General features: G+C 37.3%; 1 protein-coding gene across 1 annotated transcript in view; it reads left to right on the top strand.

Moving 5' to 3' along the window:
* Window positions 1–19,875, top strand: part of ARAP2 (ArfGAP with RhoGAP domain, ankyrin repeat and PH domain 2) — a gene marked incomplete at both ends in the record, with an annotated part of 116,660 nt that overhangs the window by 15,981 nt on the left and 80,804 nt on the right. Inside the window, 3 exons of the mRNA XM_080626850.1 lie at window positions 742–811; window positions 6,283–6,403; window positions 9,227–9,408. Of these exons, the coding sequence (XP_080482976.1) occupies window positions 742–811; window positions 6,283–6,403; window positions 9,227–9,408 (373 nt within the window). The remainder of the gene's footprint in view (window positions 1–741; window positions 812–6,282; window positions 6,404–9,226; window positions 9,409–19,875) is intronic.

Genomic DNA, 19,875 nt, shown 5'->3' with positions numbered 1-19,875 from the left:
AAATAATTATTTAGGAGGTCCTTATAGAGTGTGAGTTATTGGCAAACTGAAATAATCACGAGCTTCTCATTAATGATGCCAAGTTGATGATACAGATTGAAAATGAAATCTTATGTTGTACTTGTTGAGTGATTTGGTGCGATTTGGAACACTTTGTTCCAGGCTATGTATTTATTGGCCTGGGAGGAGTGTTCAGAAAATGCTGATGACTGGAGATACCATAGTCTGTAAAGAGAGATGTCCTTCTCATAAACACAGCAATGAGATGGACATTTTAGATTCTCAGCTTTCCTTTTTGGAAACTGTCTTGCAGAGCTTGTGACACTTGAAGGTATGCTCTGTGCGCAGGGTATTTCTTTGCCTCCAATAAAAATGGTCAGTTCTCATTCTTGTTAGTTTCTTGCAAAATTAACAGTTTGATCTGTCACTTCAGATAGAGCATATGGGGAAGAAATGGAAAGAATGGAAACTGAATTTATTAAAAATATGAAGACACTGATTTGTGAAAGATGTCCAGTAATACCACACTTCTTATTTTTACATATTTTTATTATATTTGAAATCGGCATTCTCCTTTTGAAAAGATATGATAGGGATGAGATATATTTTAATTTTCAGAAGATTTAGGCCCAAACACAGGAAGCTAAACATGATTTTTCCTTTCTATAATTTGTGCTAGAGAAATTCTTAAAAGTCAGTGTTTTGTTTATAATTTTAATTGTATTAATTTTTCATTCACAGCAAATGTGTTTTTCAGAAGCGCTGGGTTAAGTTCGATGGAGACAGCATTTCTTATTACAATAATGAAAAGGTGAGTGACATATCTTGGTCATGTTTGGAACAAAATGCATCTGTGTAATACACATATTACCATGGAGAAATTCAGAAATAATTGAAAATGAATATTCATCTTATATGAAAGTTCAATTGCGAAGTACTATGATGAGATGTTATTAAATATTTTAAGGCGTGCTTAAGATCTTTATGTATTGTTCATCCTCTTCTTTTCTAGAAAGGGTTGATATTCCTAACTTTCAGGTAGATATCATCATAACTTCTTACTTATTGAAGGAGTGAAACTTCTGCATTCTGCAAAACAGAGCAGGATCACACAAAACATGTTTAAGATATGCAGTGGTTTTCTGATGGTGTTCACAGACTGTCTTGTCATGGGAAGCCAGCATGCTGGAGACTGAGACAGATTAAATGTGGTATTGAAGACCTTTTGAAAAACAAAAACCCCCTACACTTATTTATCATTTAATGAAAAATGTCTCTTTCCTGGTTGTTTTCTAGCAATAATGACACATTGGTGGACTAGGTTGTATTCGAAATGGTCTATTTAAAATCAGCATAGTCCTGTGATGTCACTGGCTTTTCATTGTTTCTGTACCCAAGGACTGAATCTTACTGAAATTTTTGCAGTCTTGTGAGTTGCTTTGATTAAAAGTATTTCAGTTCTGATATGTGATACAAAAATGGATTTTTAAATCATTCTTTAGAAAAAGTCTATTTCTTTTGTGAAATTGACTGATTTCATGTTTTGATGCTAATTTTTCACAACAAACTACTTTGAGGATATCTTGTTTGACACCTTTAAACTGCTTTTTTTTCTTTCTAAAGATGGTCTTTGGGCTTTTTTGGGAAGATTTTTTCCCCTCCCTTTTATTTAGTATACTTCAGACCACTACAAAATTCTTTCTTTCACTCTATGTGTAATTAATTTCTCCTCTTTGAAGAAATTAAGAACTTCTTAATCTCAGAAGTGATAGATGGTTGTCTAATGCATGTGTTTAGTGAAGATGAGGTTGTATGCATGTCTGTTATCTGAAATGCTGGAAAGCATTTCCTGTTGAAGATGTTTATTAAATTGGGAACAAAATATAATTTCAGATAAAAGTTCCCAAGCAGTATGCTAGGTGGTGATCATCAATGAGTCCTGTAGATGCTTTATAATATGCACACTCTTAATGGGATTTTAGCAGATTATGAGGGAGGTAGAACTGATACAGAAATAGACTGTTCATTTCCTGAGGGGGCAGACAAATGGAGAACAAGCTCAAAAAAGTATTCACATTGATAGTTGTTTCATGTTCCCAGTCTGTAGGCACAATCTGGTTTTACTTGCTTGCTTTGCTTCCGTCACAGTGGAAGATGTGATTTTGTAGGTGAAGGGAGCAATAGAATAACATTTGGGTTACAGTAACAAAAAATGTTACCCTTTTGTGATATTCATCCCAAGGCTTCAGAGGAGCAGAAAAACAGGGTTAGTCATTAAGAAAGACTTGAAAAATAGAGCATTGAGGTTTGCTTTACACTGTCTGTAGCATAATTAGGGATAATACAGAATTTTAAATCTTGTATCTGCAGTGGGGATTTTTCTTTTTTTTTTTTAGGTCACTGAAAAAGTTACTTGGAGGTCAGTTACTCTAGAATAGTACTTTTTATGCATTTGTCTATGATAGGAGATTCCAGAAATCTTGCATTCAGCTCAGGGAATATTTAGCGTGTCACACAATGCATAGAAAGCTACTAACTCTGCACTGTCTGTTTAAAAGGTCTCTGTGATGGGTTGGAGTATCAGAAGCTTGCAGAAGGCTTGATCTGAAGCTTATTTGTCTCACTTTTCCTGGAATCTTGAGTACAAAAACCTCACTCCTGGGATTGAGAGAGTTGCTGGTTGGTCTGTATTTGTATACAGTTTGACCAAATCTGTGTGTTTTATTTGAGTTACATGTTCCTACAACTTTGTACGTCTGAGAACTGTGAGGCCTAAACCAGTACCAGGATTTGAGAGTTTAGTGAAACTTGGACTAGCTTGCAGATAGGAAGAAAACAGTTGGCTACCAGTAGTTCTCACCGTACAGTGGGATTGTGTTGGATGACCAGCAGTGTTACTAGGGAACATGAGTTTTTGGTGCAGTAGTCTCTGCTCGATCACTATTCCCATGCCCAGAGTATTCTTATTGCTTGCTAGATGGATACCAGCATGTTCCTGCTGTTGCCTGTGTGTTGTTGCTTTGACATTGTAAGCAACTGTTTGCAGATCTGTCAAGACCTCCATGCTGCTCAGCAGCTGATTCTGTTAAAAGACAGGGATAGTTACACGGTTCATTGCAAGGTAGTGGGTACCTCCTCCTAGCTACATGGCTAGCTATGTATATATTTAAATGGGGAAGTTGTTGTTTTAACTTCAGATCTTAATGGCAAGTTCCATCTATTCTAATGTGGTTGTCTGAGGACGTTCCTACCCAGACAAGCATGTTATGCTTTTGGTTTCGCATACCAATCAAAAGTAGTTCTCAAAAGGAAATTAATCCATACTTGCGTATTTTTCTGATTATTGCAAACAGAAAAGGGTAGACTTGGTGGAATGAAACTGTTTATTTTACCCAGAAACACTACCTATTAAATAGTTCTATTTGTCATTAAAATTAGGAACTTGAGAGGAGTGAGGTTCTTAAGAAGGGGAAGTTTGCTACATGGCTAATGAAGAGTGAAACAAGTGGAGGATGGGGAGGGAAGGCACAGAGGGCAGCATTCCTGAAAATGTGTACTTAGACCATCTAAATGCTTCTCTGAATTATTTAAACCTTAATTTTCTAAATATTTCTCTAACTTGATCTAGTTGTGCATCAACTTCTAATGACTAGAGACTTTATATTTGAGTATATAAAAAAAATACTTAGTCTTCTGCAAAAAGCATCTGACCTAGGAACAGTTTTTGTTTGAATCTGTGATGCTGCTCATTTCTACGTACATGGTCCAGAGCAGATTTATGTGGTCAGAGCAACATCCTGTGTAGTTTTGTTTCAACAGAATGTGGTTAACTGAAGGGAGAGCAGACTGAAGAGGGGAAGGTAGAATTTGAGAATTCTTTTCAGCTACCCAGTATGTACAGTTTTTGTTTTGAATTTTTTCCTGCTTTTGGCAGAACTCTGGTGCTCTAACATGCACTTTTATAGTAAAGCTAAAACTGCTGGTTATGTTGAAATTTTAAAGTAAAAATAATCTAAGGGTCCCTAAGATTTACAATTCACAAATATATTAGTGATTTCGGAAAATGGCTTGCCGCTTCATGTAGAGAACGTAAGTATTTTGTTGTGTTATTTTGTATGTGAACATCACAAGAGAAAAATTCACTGTGAAAGCAGGTGGATCATTGTCATTCTTTCAATAGGTCATTAAGCAATCTGTTCTGGAAGGAAAGCCAAAGCAGTGCAAAATGGTGTTTTCCAGAATCTTATATCCCAACTCTGAAGCACATCTGTCAAGGAGTGACATTGGGCTGTATTTGAAAATAAAAGTTTTCATCACAGCAGTTGATATCGAAACCTCATTTTTGTTTCCCCACTAGGAAGTTATGTTAGAGGATTATTTTAGGAGCCCTAAAACTAGTGTACACCTTTCAGTGACAGAAGCAGTATTAGTCAGGTTCTTGTCTCTGTGTGTGTGTTTTTCAATAATTCACTTAATTTCTAGTCTGAAGTATTTCAAGCAGAGAAATTGTATCTTCGTCAACAAGAGCTTTTTAATAGTAGTCATTTTTTTCATGGGAAAGAGAAGCTGCTGCAGAAAAAAGGTTGAGAAATTAGTAACGGTTTAAACTGTGTTTGAAAATAAGTGTGCTTTGGAAAACCAAGCTTTAGAAGGGATGATTGTTTAAATAGCAAAACCAAAACTGTGCTTAACCTAAAAGGAAACTTAGTTTGGTTCTGTTTTTTTTTAAAAATCAAATAAAGTAAGGTAGCTGTGTCTGCCAGCAGTCTGAATTGCTCTCTTACAGTACCAAATACAGCCAGTAGATGCCTGCAAACACCATAATATAATTATATCTGAACACCTTTAAAACCAGCATATGTAATGTTTGCTCTGCTATTGTGAAGGATTGGTATTTGGCATATCTAACCTTATTAACAAATATGTTAAAATCTCTATCCTAACAAGTATAGCCATAATGAAAATAGATTTGCAATGTTTAGATCATTCTGAGTGACTGAGTAGTTCTTGTGTGTAATTATAGTAATATGTTTACTTCTGCTGTATTTTCGTAATTCTATTTATTTGTTTGCTAAACTGCATTCACTGATGTATGTTAGTACTTAGAAGTGACACAACGTAAGAGTGAATTTGGTGAAAATCGGTAATATATTAAACTCAGTAAGCAAAAACAACAACAAAAAAGATCCTGTGTATCCTTCATGCTTGGCATTCACAGTGGTTCCTTAAGTCCTTGTATAAAGTCTATTGTAATAATTTATACTTCAGAAGGAAAGTTACTGCGGTACAAATTCTTTAGGTGGAGCTGACTGTTGGACTATTACTGCATCAGAGAATAAATCTTAGCAGTATGTCTGAATTGTCTTTGTCAGAAAACCAATTGATCAAAGCGTGGGGGACAGGATCAGCAGCATTAACTCTGAAATCCAGGAATTCTGCAGAAATATTTCTAATACGTTGCATGTCTGCTGAGCACTGCACCCCACCTGACCCCTAACCCTTGGGAATACTTAAGTAAATTAAGTTAAAAGACAAGTTATGGTAGAGAAAGTACTTGTAGCAGTTCTTTTTTTCCTTTGTTTTGTGTTCAGTTGTCCTGATTCCTAGTTGGAAATCAGCAAATACTGGGTTCCTCCTACCTTACAGAGTAGGAAAGTACATACCTCATCCAAGCTTGAGGATACTTGTTAGTAATGACAGGGTGATGGGTTTTTCCAGAGTCCAGAGACTCCTTTGAGTTCAAAATTAGGGATAAAATCAGTTTGTTTACCTTTTTTTATTGGCTAGCTGCTGGAGTGGGGAAGGAACAGAACATTTCTTCGGAATTTTCTGCCAGGAGAAGGCATAACTTTTTCCCTTGCCTGATTCTATTTTATAAGTGTAATTGTATATATATATATTGGGGTTTTTTTAAATTATGGTCTGTGAGATAGTCTGTGTAATTTACTTTGGCATAAACTTGTAAACTTAAGAGAGCATGGTATGCTGTGGTATTAGTGCCATGAGACAATTTATGAAGTATTTTATCGAGTATATGCATTCTATCTCACAGTGGGATTTGACTCTGTTAGAAGCCAGTACGTGTGCATAGACCCATAACAGAGAAGTTGGTGATGTGTGTAGGTGGTGAAGTGGTTTACTTATTGATGCAGTTTTATTAATAGCATGGTGAACTTCTAGGAGCACAGCCTGTGTATGTGAACTTCCTAAACATTAAGGCAAGTAGAGACTTTTAACGTTCCATGAGAGTTATTAACTATTTCTATTGCATTTTTATTATAGGAAGTTTTCTCTAAGGGAATAATACTGCTCTCTGCTATAGCAACAGTAAGAGTTCACGGGGAGAATAAATTTGAAATTGTCACATCCCATCGGACTTTCATCTTCCGTGTGGATAAAGAAGGTAAGTAGAACGTGTAATTCCAATGATTGCCAAAAAGCCATATAATCACTGCTGATAAATTATGTTTGTAAAATATAACTTGTTATATTGCTAGAGATATTTCTGGAATCCAGCTGGTTTGGGGTCATAAAATGAAACTGGAGATAACTGTAAACTTTGTAAGAGCAACTGAAATTGTCAGGGAATGGCTTATAAAAACATCAGAATGAGAATACTGTTTTTCAACTCTTCTGTCTCCTCCCCCATCCTTCCCAAAGATGGATTTGTCTGGATGTTCCTCAAGCCTCACTGGCAGCTCTTAGAGCTTGTGTGCTCTCAGCCATCTGCTGTGAGTCACCATTTGATATAAAATTGACAAAGAGCAACAATGAAGTAGATGGTTGGAATGTGATGCTATGATCAAAGGAAACCTGTTTTTTTCTGCGTGTCTTTATTTATTGTCTTATACAGTATTTTCAGCCATGTGTTGGTAGAGAATACAAGTGTATGTTGTACTAGGGAAGTTAGTGTGCCTTCTAATGTAATGCTTTATCAACCTACACCTGTAATATGTGGAATTAGTATCAATGCATGTATGACTTATTTGTGGAAAAAATCAAAATTGAATACCTAGGAAAAAAAAATATGCAATATGTATTTTCAGCAGTACATGCCAGACACATTATAGCTAAGGGTCTCTCAGCATTTCCATTATCAAATCCCATTTTTATGGGTTAGAACTTGGTTGTAAATATTTGCTGCAGGCTGTAACAGAAGTGCAGCATCAGTGAACAAATCCTGCTTATCAGGTTTGGTTCAAATGATGTTGGTCAATTTTGTGTTCTTAGCTGGGTTTAAAATTAATATTTTTATTATTTTTGCTTTTCTCTTCCAAATTTATTTGTTTACTTTTTTTATAAACTGGAGCATAACCATGTTAGTGCAATACATTTTGTAGGGTCATAATTTGCTTTATGGACTGTTGCCTTTGAACACCATAAAAATGTTAACAGCTTACACTGACTTATAAAATATATTCAGAGCAGCCACTCGTTATACATGAAATTGCATTTTCATTTAGCATGTAAGCATCTTTGGACACAGTGGCCTGCCTGTAAAGCTGCTTGCTTAAGGTTAGAAATGTGTGCTGTACGAGTAATTCGGTCCTTACTATATCCAGAGCTGGATGATATGTTCATAGTAAATTATGTAAATAACTCAGCTTGCTTTCAATTATATGCACAAACTGTTACTTGATGATATTCCTTCTTTGGTTTTGTGGTGGGGAATTTTTCTGGGACTGTACTTAACTACTTTTCAGAGATTCTGAAATTGAGACTTTTATATGTATTTCATCCCGTGGATCTTAGTAACTTTCATTTCTTTCTCCTAGAGTAGCAAAATAAAGAATGATATCATTGTCTTCATTGACCTGTGTCCCTTGGTGCCAGTGTTGGTCCACAGTCAGTGGATTATAGCACTCATTTTGTTTGTTTTCAGTGCTCTGATTTGTTATTTTTTGGTATATCAAGAATACATTATTTTTGGATTGATTTAAATTTGTGGTGGGGCAAAATTTAAGTAGTTTGAGGACAGCAATGAGTTAGAGCATAATCTGCTCAGATGCAGCATGATTTGCTTTAACTGGAGTGAAAATCACTTAAAAAAAAAACCCAGACCACCATACTTTTAGAGTAACTTGGTGCCCTCAGCTACACTGAAGCATTCGAGTGTTCTTTTTGAAGTACATTAAAAGGGTGTGTATGCAAACAAAACTTCTAAGAGGAGCACTTGAATGACCTTCTCTAGTCTGTCTAGTGCTAGTCTTTCAGTCTGCTATCTTCTTCATCTTTGGACTATTTTCAGATGCTTAAATTTGTGTATTTATTCCTTCTTTGTTTTTTTTGTTGCACGCAACATGTATGAAGTAAGCATATTACAGTTGTAACAGTGCTCATTACAGTTTTTGGCACTGATTGTGTCACCTTTATATATGCTGTGGTTAGAACTTCCCTCCCCTCCCTGAACCCCCTCGCTATATTTTATCACCTGTATCTTTCAGAGCAAGAGTTCAAATATTCATGATGTTCCAATTGCATGGGGGGCACGACTTAATTCATTCAGAGTATTCAGCATTAAAGTATATTGATCTCAGTCTGATGAAATACCTGAACATAGTGAATGAGATTGGATATTACCTCACTTTCTTGTGTTTGTGTATTTGTAAGATGTTAAATTAATAATGCATGCAAAGATACTCAACTATGCATTTTCTTGATTACTCAGTACCCTTGACAATATGAAGCTTAACCACTACACCTTAATGGAATAGATTGTAAATTGCCAAATGATTTTGCTTAAAAGCATGATGAAACATAGAATAACATTGGTGATAGCTTGCCTCTTCAGTGATGGATGATATTCAGGCTCCCTGGTTTTTGCTTATATAATTCCTGTAGTTCTTTCCCATTGATTTGCCTTCCAGAAGGTGAGCATGCCACCTGTCTACTACTTCATTCTTTAAGCGGTCTGGAATTAAGCATCTTTGAACTAGTAGTCATGATTTTAAGGATCTTGACCATCAGTTTGTACGACTTTCAATTTGTGTGTTGTTTGTTGGGAGTTGATTGAATATCTTTGCTAACATCTCCACTGATACGGACTTTGATGTTATTTTTATTTTACACCCTACTCTTCAAAGTGTATGTTTTCTCTGATGTGATATGGCTATACTACCAACCAGCACAGCATAGTAGGAAGATCTGGAAACTAACGTGTAGGAAGAATGGAGCTGATGCTTAACCATATGTCGTTTGTTGTTTTTTTTTTTTTTCTCTTGTTTAGAAGAAAGGAATGACTGGGTTAATATGATGCTCAATGCCTTGAAATCACAGTCTGATAATAACTCTCAGTCTCGAACTTTTGTCGCCCCTGAGAAAAGCGGGTATCTTGAGCTGAAAGGATACAAAGCCAAAATCTTTATTCTACTTCAGGGGAGTACTGTGTGGATCTGCAAAAATGAGCAGGTAAATTTTTCATATGCTTTTTGTGAATGCTTATAAAGATAGTTTAACTAGTGAGTTGGAAATTGGTGGCTCTTTGTGAATAGGTGTATTTCAATATAAATGCATATCTCTTTCTATGTAGTACTTTATTGCTGCAATTCTCAGAAGGCTTCAAAAAGCAGGCAAAGTATCGTTATGTCTGTTGTAAAATGGAAAAAACCCGAATATATAGTGAGGTGAAGTGAAAAGCTCCAAGTGTCACAACAGGTTAGAGTCAGAACTGGGATTAATTGACTCTGAAAATGTGTGCTATAAGCACTCTGCTAAATCAGAAGCCTTATTTTGTGCACTGGTTTAACTGTCCTTTAATACAGTGCTGTGGAAAGTGTGCTATACAGAAGTAGATTGTGGTATTTAAGTAATATTTCAGGTAAATGTTCAAAACTGATGTTCTTTGTGTTTTTAAGAACCTAGATTGGCCAGTCTCTGTTGTGCATTGTAATATTTTAAACAAATTCATCTTGAAAAACATGATGTAGGCCTGTCATTTCAGCTTCCAAAATCTAGGGCTTTCTGTTTTGTTTTGGTCATGACTATATTATAATATAAACCAGTTAACTGTGGAACTGCTTGGGATGATGTAGAGGGAGGATAAATGAGGATAATTGTATCCAATGAATGACTGTATGAACTAGTGGAAGAAAAATCTATTGCAGGACATGAAATAGTAGGTATTATTTCTGTGTGAGGAAATCGATGACCCACAAGTAGCTGGAAACTGGGAAGGCATTTGGTGGAGGTGTTGTTAAATGCTTGTGCCTTGTTCTCATTTCCTTTCAAATTTATGTACAGGCAAACTCCTGTCTCAAATGTGAGTGGTCTCTCAAACTTGTCATTTTGGAGTTGATCTCACTTCATCTCCTGTTATCCTCTCAAGGGTGAAATTATTTAGATGGGCTTGAGGAAGCGCATTATGTTCCATATGAGATCTTAGTATTCTTTCCCAGGGTATGGCAGGAAATTTGAGGCTGAGAAAGATTTTTTTTTTTTTTTTTTTTTTTATTCCCCCCTCCCCCTACTTCCTTGGAGCACAATAAGCGTTACTTGTTTGGTACATTTTTTCAGGTCAGTCAACAATCAACTAATAAAAAACAGTTTTATTTGGTTCATGGGGCTAGGTTTTGGTAGTGGGCGGGGCTACAGAGAATGCTTCTGTGAGAAGGTAGCAGAAGTTTTCCCCATGTGCAACAGAGCCAGTAATAGCTGTCTCTAAGACAGACCTGCCAGTGGCCAAGGCTGAGCCCATCAGCCACAGTGGTAGCGCCTCTGTAAGAAGGGAAAAAACCCCAAACCTGTACAAGGTGAATGTATGAGAGAAACAGCTCTATAGACACCAAGGTCAGTGCAGAAGGCGAAGGGGTAGGAGGTGCTCCAGGCTCAGGAGCAGAGATTCCCCTGCAGCCCATGGTGAGGTAGCTGTTCCCCTGCAGCCTATGGAGGGCCATGGTTAGCAGATATTCACCTGCAGCCCACGGAGGACCCCCTGCTGGAGCAGGGGAATGCCCAAAGGAGGCTGTGACCCTGTGGGAAGCCTGTGCTGGCAGGACCTGTGCCCCCATGGGGGACCCGTGCTGGAGCAGGTTTGCCGGCAGGGGGACCCATATTGGAGCAGCCTGTTCCTGAAGGACTGAACCCCTTGGAAGGGACCCACACTGAAGCAGTTCGTGAAGAACTGCAGCCCATGGGAAGGACCCACGCTGGAGGAGTTCGTAGAGGACTGTCTCCTGTGGGAGGGGCCCCGCGCTGGAGCAGGGGAAGAGTGTGAGGAGCCCTCCCCTGAGGAGGAGGGAGCGGCAGAAGCAACATGAGGTGAACTGACCACAACTGCTATTTCCTGTCCCCCTGTGCTGCTGTTGGGAGAGGAGGCAGAGAAAATTGGGAGTAAATGTAAACTTGAGAAGAAGGCGGAGGAGGGGGAAAGATTTGATTTTCTTTCTCGTTATCCTACTCTGATTTGATTGGTAATTAATTAAACTAATTTTCCCCAAGTCAAGTCTGTTTTGCCCATGACAGTGACTGGTGAGGGATCTCTCCCTGTCCTTATCTTAACTCATGAGCCTTTTGTTATTTTTTCTCTCCCTTGTAGAGCTGAGGAGGGGAGTGACAGAGCAGCTTTGGTGGGCAACTGTGATCTAGTCAGGATCAACCCACCACAAATGTGATGCAGTTTATGGATCTATACTGTTCTGTAGCTATAACAAAACTTCTCAAATGATTTAGACATGTGGTGTTTTACCAAAGAGTATTGGTTACATGCCGTGTGAATTTAAGCCTGCAGCCTGTGTTTTGCTGAATGAGCACCATGGAGAGAAATTTGTCTTCATAGTTGAGCATGGTACTCTTTCTTTAGATAAACTGAAATCCTCAGTCTTGACTATTGTAACGAATAGGTGACCTGCCAGTTCATTTATTTAAGTAAAGTTTATAGCTAGAGGTCTTTAAGGAGGGGCAAAACTAAAATGCAGGTATGACACACACCCCCCACCCCCCATGCTGCCCTGCTGAGACCCTGCACTTCATTGATGTTCTTTTGGATCTTTCCAGGAGAGAGAAGTCAAGCACCTTTTTTTCACAGTCTCTGCCTGTGGGGTGATCCACGCTGTGCTGCAGTGATCATTGTTACTGTTCTGTCATGGGGTTTGCAGGTATTTAATCAGTGAGAATCCCTGGAATTTAGTTTCATATATGAGTGTCCTCTTTTTGTGGATATTCACTGTAATAAGCCACTTCTAGCTTCAGAATCAATACTGTATTTGTCTCATGGCCCAGAATGCTTCTGAGTGATCCCTTATGAATGTTCTGACCTTCTTGATTGAGGGACAAATATGGTACTCCTATGAGGTATACAGACTTGTGAAGGAATTTCTCTTCCAGAGTGAAACTAGCTATGTCCCTCTTGAGAATCTCAGTACCAAGCATCCAAACTTTGCTTTCTTCCTTCTGTTAGTAAACCAGCATATAACTGTTGGGAGCATCTTTCTTGCCTCAAGTAGTCCTTTGGTCTGTTCTCTGTTGATATGGGGCACTCCCATCTCTGCCCACTCTGCTGAGTCACTTTTTCTGAGGCTGTATGTTGATACAAGACTGTTACAGAGCCATTCATTGTTGAAGGGTTATTGATTGATCTGTTACATTGTCAGACTACAGATTATGACTAAAATAATCTAAGACTGCTCCCCCATATCAATTTCCTTTCTTACCGATTTTTGAAAAATTATTCTGTGTGTGCATGTGTGTTGGTTCTGTTGCTTGTGTGGCTGTATGGTAGGTTATATCTACTGTGCCATTTCAGCATCATTAATTTCAGATTTGCCTTAGCTGATCACGAAAGCAAACCCTTTACACAGCCTTTTTGCTAGATACTTATTCCCTTCTATTTCATGGGTGCTCTGCAGAGATCACTGACTGCAGTTGCAGCAGAAGGCAAACCAAAATCAAGACATGAAACAGAATGGATGTTAGATGTGTATCCAGCCTGTCGGCTCTTTCTGTGTCTATATTGCAAACAGTTGTGGAAACCCAGCTTCTTCCCAAAGCTTGTTTACTTACAACCAAAAATATCAAATGGTCCTCCATTTCAAAAATGTCTTTGTGTAATTTCTGTCTATTTGGAAAGCAATAAAAATAGCTTCAGCCTTTAAGCTTTCATAGTCCGTAATTCTTCTCTCTGTACCTCTTGCGTTCTATTTTCAAGTTGAAAACCGAATTAATTTACTGCTGCACTGAAGAAAAACCCAGTAATACAGCATTAATCCATTAGAGGGCTCTGTTGTTCTTTCCCTGTTTCAAGTTTGTGCTTTAGCCAGCAATTACCAGGCAAATATGTCCAGGGATGTCCTCAAATCCTGTTCATACTCGAATTCACATCCATACTAGAACGACTCCCAGAGGGACTTAAAGGGGTCTATTATAACTAAAGTGCTAAAAGACACCTATTTAGACTTCTTACAGTGTTGAAATGAGATCGGATGAAGCTGATTCATTGATTTCGATTAAACTCGATAGAAGAGAGTCTGCTGTTACTTTAAAAATTTTTTCTTCATTGTTAAAAGTGGAGAAGATTGTAAGCCAAATACCAAATCCTAACATAACCGCTATGAACTTCATGAAGTTCAGATTGAGATCAGAACATCATGTCTTGGGCCCATTTCTAGTTAAAAAGTGATTGGTTTAGCTTGAGCTTCTGGCAGTGATATACTGCTAGTATGAAATCATCAATTTCTTTTGACTCTTCATGTAGTGCGAATTTCTTAAACTTCCTCTCTGGAGCAGAAGTGAAAAATAGATTGTACAGAATCAATTTGTTCAACCTGCAACTTGCTGAAATTCCCATTTCTATTTCAAAATCATTCGTGCTTAAATAAAAACATGTCATCTGATCCTTCATGACAGCTCAAAGATTGGCTTGAAATGTCAGTCTGTTGTGGTGGTGCCAGTGATAACCTCTCCTTTGTGACCATCACTAGGGCTCTGACAGATACTTGCCTGCTCTGCTAAGCTGTACCCCTTCATTAGACATTAGATACCAGTGAATCTTAAATACACCCTGAAGTTGGGATGGTGCCAGGGGGAGCTGGGTGTCACAGTGCTCACACTAGAATTTGGCTTTGATAAAAAGAATTTAGAATCCTCCTTTTTACTTCTCTGGGTAGTTTTGAAACAGCTGTATTTACCTGGGATATTTGAGGAGACTTTGCCAGATACAGAGACTGGGGAATGCTATGTATGTCTGTGTGCCATAATTATTTGGGACTTTTTTCCTCCATGCATGACTCTGCAAGTTAAAACTTGAATAATGAAGAGTATTCTCTCTGTAATGTATAAGCAGTAGTACCCATTTCTTATCGAAAACCTCTTGTTTCATTTTGGCTTAATGCTCTTACTGATTTCTAGAGGTTTTTTTTTTTTTTGTCGAAGGTTGAAATGATTTGCTCTGTGGCAGATGGAAATGTTTATTTATGTTGAGTAAGCCAGTCAGAGAGTGCCTAGAAATTTTCATTTCCTCTCTAATGCTAATGGTGCACTTAAAGCAAAACTGGACAATGTCAAATGAGGTAGATACAGGAAATTATATTCAACAAGTAGAAAATGGAAAAGGGTTATGATAATATAGAGAACTGATAAGGGGATAGATGGACGGACAAGTCAAAGATGATGCTTGAGGCTGGTGTTCTGAAATAGAGGAAGGGATGTGAATGTCAGTGGGAAGTGGAGGGGGGGTATGTGTGTATCTCTGTATGCGTAAGAGCGGAGGTGTGTTCTTATCTCCGTCAAGAAACGCAGGCTTACAGGGGAGTACTTTGGGCAGCATGGCGTAGTGGAAGGTGTTCCTGTCCACAGCAAGGTGGTTGGACTGGATGATCTTTAAAGGTCCCTTCCAACCCAAACCATTCTATGAATCTGTGAAATGCAATGCCAGAGGCCATGTGATTGGGATTCGTGGGTAGACATAGAAGTCTGTGACTTTTTTGGTATATAGCGATAATTTATCATCATTCTATGCAATGGAATTGATCATTAGAAAGTGTTCTGTTTTTCCCTTGAGAAAATGTAATCCTGATTAATAATCCTGAACATGATGGAGGAGAAAAAGGAGTCCTTAAAAAAAATTAAGTAGAGGATCTATTGAGTACAGTGGAAAGTGTCTAACAATGGAAGGTGAACGGAGAAGAGTACGTAGATGAAGTCCTGAAGATGAGTAGCAGCAACTGTTTATCATGCTAAAGCATCATGAAAAAAACCCTGTTGTATTTAGATTCTCTGTTTATCATTGTGATAATATTTTTGAGTATGAAGTGAGCCCAAGGTGAAAGCAACAGCAATCTGAGAGTTAGGTAGAGGAGTTGAATGTAGGTTGAATAGAAAGCAAAATTGTTGCTTGAAGATTGTGAGATCTAATGAGAAACACTCGGTAAAGCAACTGATGTTTTTGGAAAGGAAGGTTGGGAAAAAGCTAGGGGACTGACGGCAACAAAAGAAAGCAAGAGGAGGAATGGACCTTCCTGAGGGTTGATAGGTGGTGAGAGAAGTGCCTGGTATGCACTGGGGTGGAGGATGGAATTACTTGAATTGTTGAGAATGAGAAAACAAGAACCAGTGCTGTCTGTGTTGTGTTCCCCCTGTCCCCCACGCTCATTCGCCTCCTGCTGCAAGCACATGTGTCCTTTTGGAAATTTTGTGATGGTATTTTTTTAATAATAACTGGGAAGCTCTCTAAAGATGCTTCCTAAAGAAAGAGTTCTCTACTTAATTGCTAGTGCAGACCATGATCAAACATGTTTACAAACATGAATGAGCCTGTCCCAGAATGCCTTAAATAGGTGGAGGTGACAGAAAAACAAATGAACATTTAGCCTGCTTTGTCCTTGTGTGATTCATTCAGGATTTACTCTTTACTTAAGAATGATACAAATCTGTAGCAAGATGTTAAAAACAAAACAACCCCAAAATACAGTGAATATATTGGAGGGGGGAAGGTTAAGATCAAGTGGTTTAAAATCAAATATACATTAGTGACTTGAAGTGGAAGCAAATGATTCAGCCTCTTTTAAATACAGTTGTTTGCATCAGGCTGTAGCTGGGATGATACATTAAGGTCATAGTCCTAATTTTCAAGCAGTTCCTTAGCAATAAATTCATTCTTATCTTCCATGCTCAAAACCATGGCAATGGTCAGTTGCTGTGCATGACATCAGAAACAACTAAGGCAGGAAAAAACAAGCAAACAAAAACAAAAAAAAACCCTTAAAACTTTCTTTTTTCATTAGTTGTGCAATACAAAATGAATAATTACAGGAAATTATGTTGAATGGGGAAGTTTTGCTTTTGTTCTATTACTTGTTTAGTTTTAAACTATTTGCACCCCTACTTCGAAAAAGAATAAAATGGTTATTAAAAAGAATATGCTGTTAAAGTAAGGTGGTTGAATCAAACAAGCAAAATGTGTTAGTGACCACCTTTACAGGGAAGATCTACATTTTGCATCTAAAAATAATTCGTGGGATGTTCTACATTGTTGAAGGTAATACTAGAGAACATAGAGCCAGACATAAAGAGGAATTCTATTAAAGAAAAATCAAAAAGTTAATGTTAACCTCTTCTGTGCAGTTAAACTTCAGTTCCCTGAGGATTTTAATTTTCTTGTTCATTTGTTTTTATGCCATTAAGATGTAAGTACACCTAAGGCAATCATAAAACATAGTAGAAAGCCTAATGCTTCCACAGTGATCAAAAGCTTTGTGATTAATTTGTTTTAGAGTGGAAGGTAGGGGAAGGAGGAAGGAAAATGGCAAAGTTATCAGCTTCTCAGTAATGTGCAGTTAAGCTTTCTGGATGACTAATACATGTGAAAATTAACCGTGAAGAAAAGTAGGATTTGTTTGAATATTATGAAGAAAAAAGATTCTAGAGTGGCACGGCACATTCATGAAGACTTGAAGGTTTTAGATCTACTTGTTATGCAGTACCGGGGAAATCTGTTTTCTTCTAAGAGAACCTGGGAACATTATCTGTCACTATATGTGTTACTTACGTTGAAGAACCTATAGCTTGGCTTCAAATCCCATGGTAAGATAGTCTATTGGATCAAAAGGCCTGCATACAAGGAGCACAGAATCATTATATGTACTTTCATGCATAATGGTAGACCAAGTCTGCCTTTATTTATTTTAAATAACACTAATGAGTTATTTCAGCGTTTAATGAACCTGAAAGATTGTATAATTGGTATTAATGTGCATATATATATATATATACAGTTAAATAATGGCATGGTTTTTTTCTTTTTCTGTGTGCAATAAGAAGGCTTGAGATGACAATGAAACTGAAAAAAAAAGAAAGTATTTCTCAAGAATACTTCTCTCTTTTCTTTGCAGCTAGAATGTTATTTTACACGCTGTTGACTCTTGTTTAATTGTAATTGGTTCTCACAGGAGACGTGCTGAAAATCTACTTCATAGCTTTGATTTGCTTTTTCTCCTTTAAACTGAGGGCAATGTAAATCATATTTTTCTTGTGTGTTACTTATATGCAGTTGCCATGTTTGGTTCAGAAGTAACTTTAAACATACCAGTGGCAACACTGATCACTCTTTTTTTCCTCAGTCTGTATCCTTTACTTCGTGTATTAAACTAATTAGCATAGCTGATATTAATATTTATGTAAAGTTACAAAACCATTACTACAGTGAAGAGCAGAGCACTTCTGAGACAGTGTAGACAGCATATCCTCACTGAAGTGTTCATTACACAAAATTAAAGATGGGTACGAACATATGTTAGTGTATATGAATTCCATTTTCTAATTAAAAATACCGTGATATGCCATTGCAAATTTTTTATTATTTGGCATATATCTTCTGTTATTGACTTATCATTTTTGAAATGTGTAACAACTAAGTAAGTGCAGTTTATGAATTTAATCTTTAATTGATGTAGCTGAACTCAGCAAGTAATGTAACAAAAGGATTTTTTTTTTTTTTTTGTACATTGCTTTTATGATAAAGAGCTAAGTTGCATGGATATTATTTTTGAAAGCTAACCTTTAGCAGAGAGGTGAGACTATACTTTTGTTCAGTCTGAAGTGGAAAAGCAGTATTTTTCAAGACCTTAGAATTCTGTCAAATCTATGACAAGTATAATCAGATGAGCACTGGCAGTCACATTATGATGATTAAAATGTTCTCCTTGGTTGCAATACTAAATAAAATGGATTAGCATGCATCGGCAGGAGACCAAAGAGTGTGCCTGCAATTCATTAATGTGCCTTGTAACTGGCACAGTAACGTCTAGAACCCTGAGCACTGAAAAACAGGTGATTGATCATGATGCATATAGCTCGCAGGAGCTGAACAGGCAGGAAGAGCACAGTTGTTGATAAACTGTTTTGGCATTCGTGCATTTCTGTTGTTACTTCATTATGATTTTCAAGATTGGGTGGTTTCACTTCAGTCTCTGTTGGAGTTCATCAGAGTAAGGACCATTGGACTTTAAAATGTCCACAATTTGTACTCACCATCCTGCCCCCCCCCCCTTTTTTTTTTCTTTCATGCCCTTTCATGCACACCCCCTCTCCCCCTTTTTTGTTACATACAATTACTCAAACAGTGGACGCTTTACTCCGGAACTGTTGTCTACACCGTGAGTGTTGCAAATGTGACCAGTATCTTTGCTGTCACTGAAGGGAGAGCAGGATGGTGTTGCTATTGTACTACTAAAATAATTAGGCCACTTGAGTTTTCATCAGTTATGCAAAGTGGATGATTTAAATTAGCATTGTAAAGATACTTAAAATACTGAAGATTGTTAATATCATAGTAGCTTAAGTGATGTTTTAATCTTTCAGACCTTAAATAAATTGTTTTTCATTGTGATGGTTTGTTGTTTGCAGCTGTATGGCATCATTCAGATAATAGCAGAGCATTATTTTCTTTACTCCACTATCTTATATCTGCAGACTTTATTCTGTATTAATGTACCATTCTTACAGCAGAAGGAAGGGAATTTATGATTTACAGCATCGTAAGGATGTGGGGAACACCCCAGTGTGCTTTCTCAGCAATAATTTCTGTCCCTGGTTAATAAATTGCTAGGCCAACAAATCTGAACTTAATCAACTCAAACTGAATTATTGCCTCATGAAATACTTCAGTGTCATTGTTATTAAATGAAATTATTCTTCTTAAATATTTTGCATGCAAAATAGTATCATCTTAGAGATGACATGTTAAAGCTCATTCATTAAAAATCAAGTCTTACAGATATGTCTGGAAAACTTCACTCAGAAGTTATCTCCATCTCAGTATGGGTCACACCTGCCCCAGAGGTCCCCCAGAATGATTGATTGATATCTAACGCTTCTAAAGAAACATTTGGAAAATGGTATGTCCACTACATGTAGCAAAAATGAAACTTAGTTACCTTGACTTTAAGTGGAAGGTTGTCAAAACAATTGGCAGTGGGGAGCTGGAGGACCATGTGAACAGGCATGGGCAGTGGTTGAGAAGGAAAATATACTGAGGTTAATAACAGAGGGAAGACAATGATTCGGGATGTAGAAAGTGGAAGGTTTTGATTTTAAGTGATGTCTAATGACATTAGTATGTTTTGAGCATTTCAAACAACTTGGGTGAGATTTGTTTTGTTTTTTTTTTTTTTTTTTTGTCTTTCTGGGGACTTTTACATTGTACTTATGCAGGATTTCCAAAAAAAAGTTGCTTTGAGGAGTTAAAACAGAAACATAAAAAACAGCGAACAAAATGTTGAGCCAGTGAATGCAATAGCTGATAAGTGTGTTCTACTCACGGTGATAAACACTTTAGTTACTGACTTTGCCAATCCTTTTGGGAATTCTGATGTCTAATATTTGAGTATTACAGCTCTTGTCCATTTCCTTAAGGTGAGTTATTAAAAAAATATAAATTCTGTCCAT

The sequence above is a fragment of the Psittacula echo genome (assembly GCF_963264785.1).
Source record: "Psittacula echo genome assembly, chromosome: 1".
NCBI classification, from domain to species: domain Eukaryota; kingdom Metazoa; phylum Chordata; class Aves; order Psittaciformes; family Psittacidae; genus Psittacula; species Psittacula echo.
Note: the sequence above shows the minus strand (reverse complement) of the source record. Positions and strands in the feature narration are given on the sequence as shown.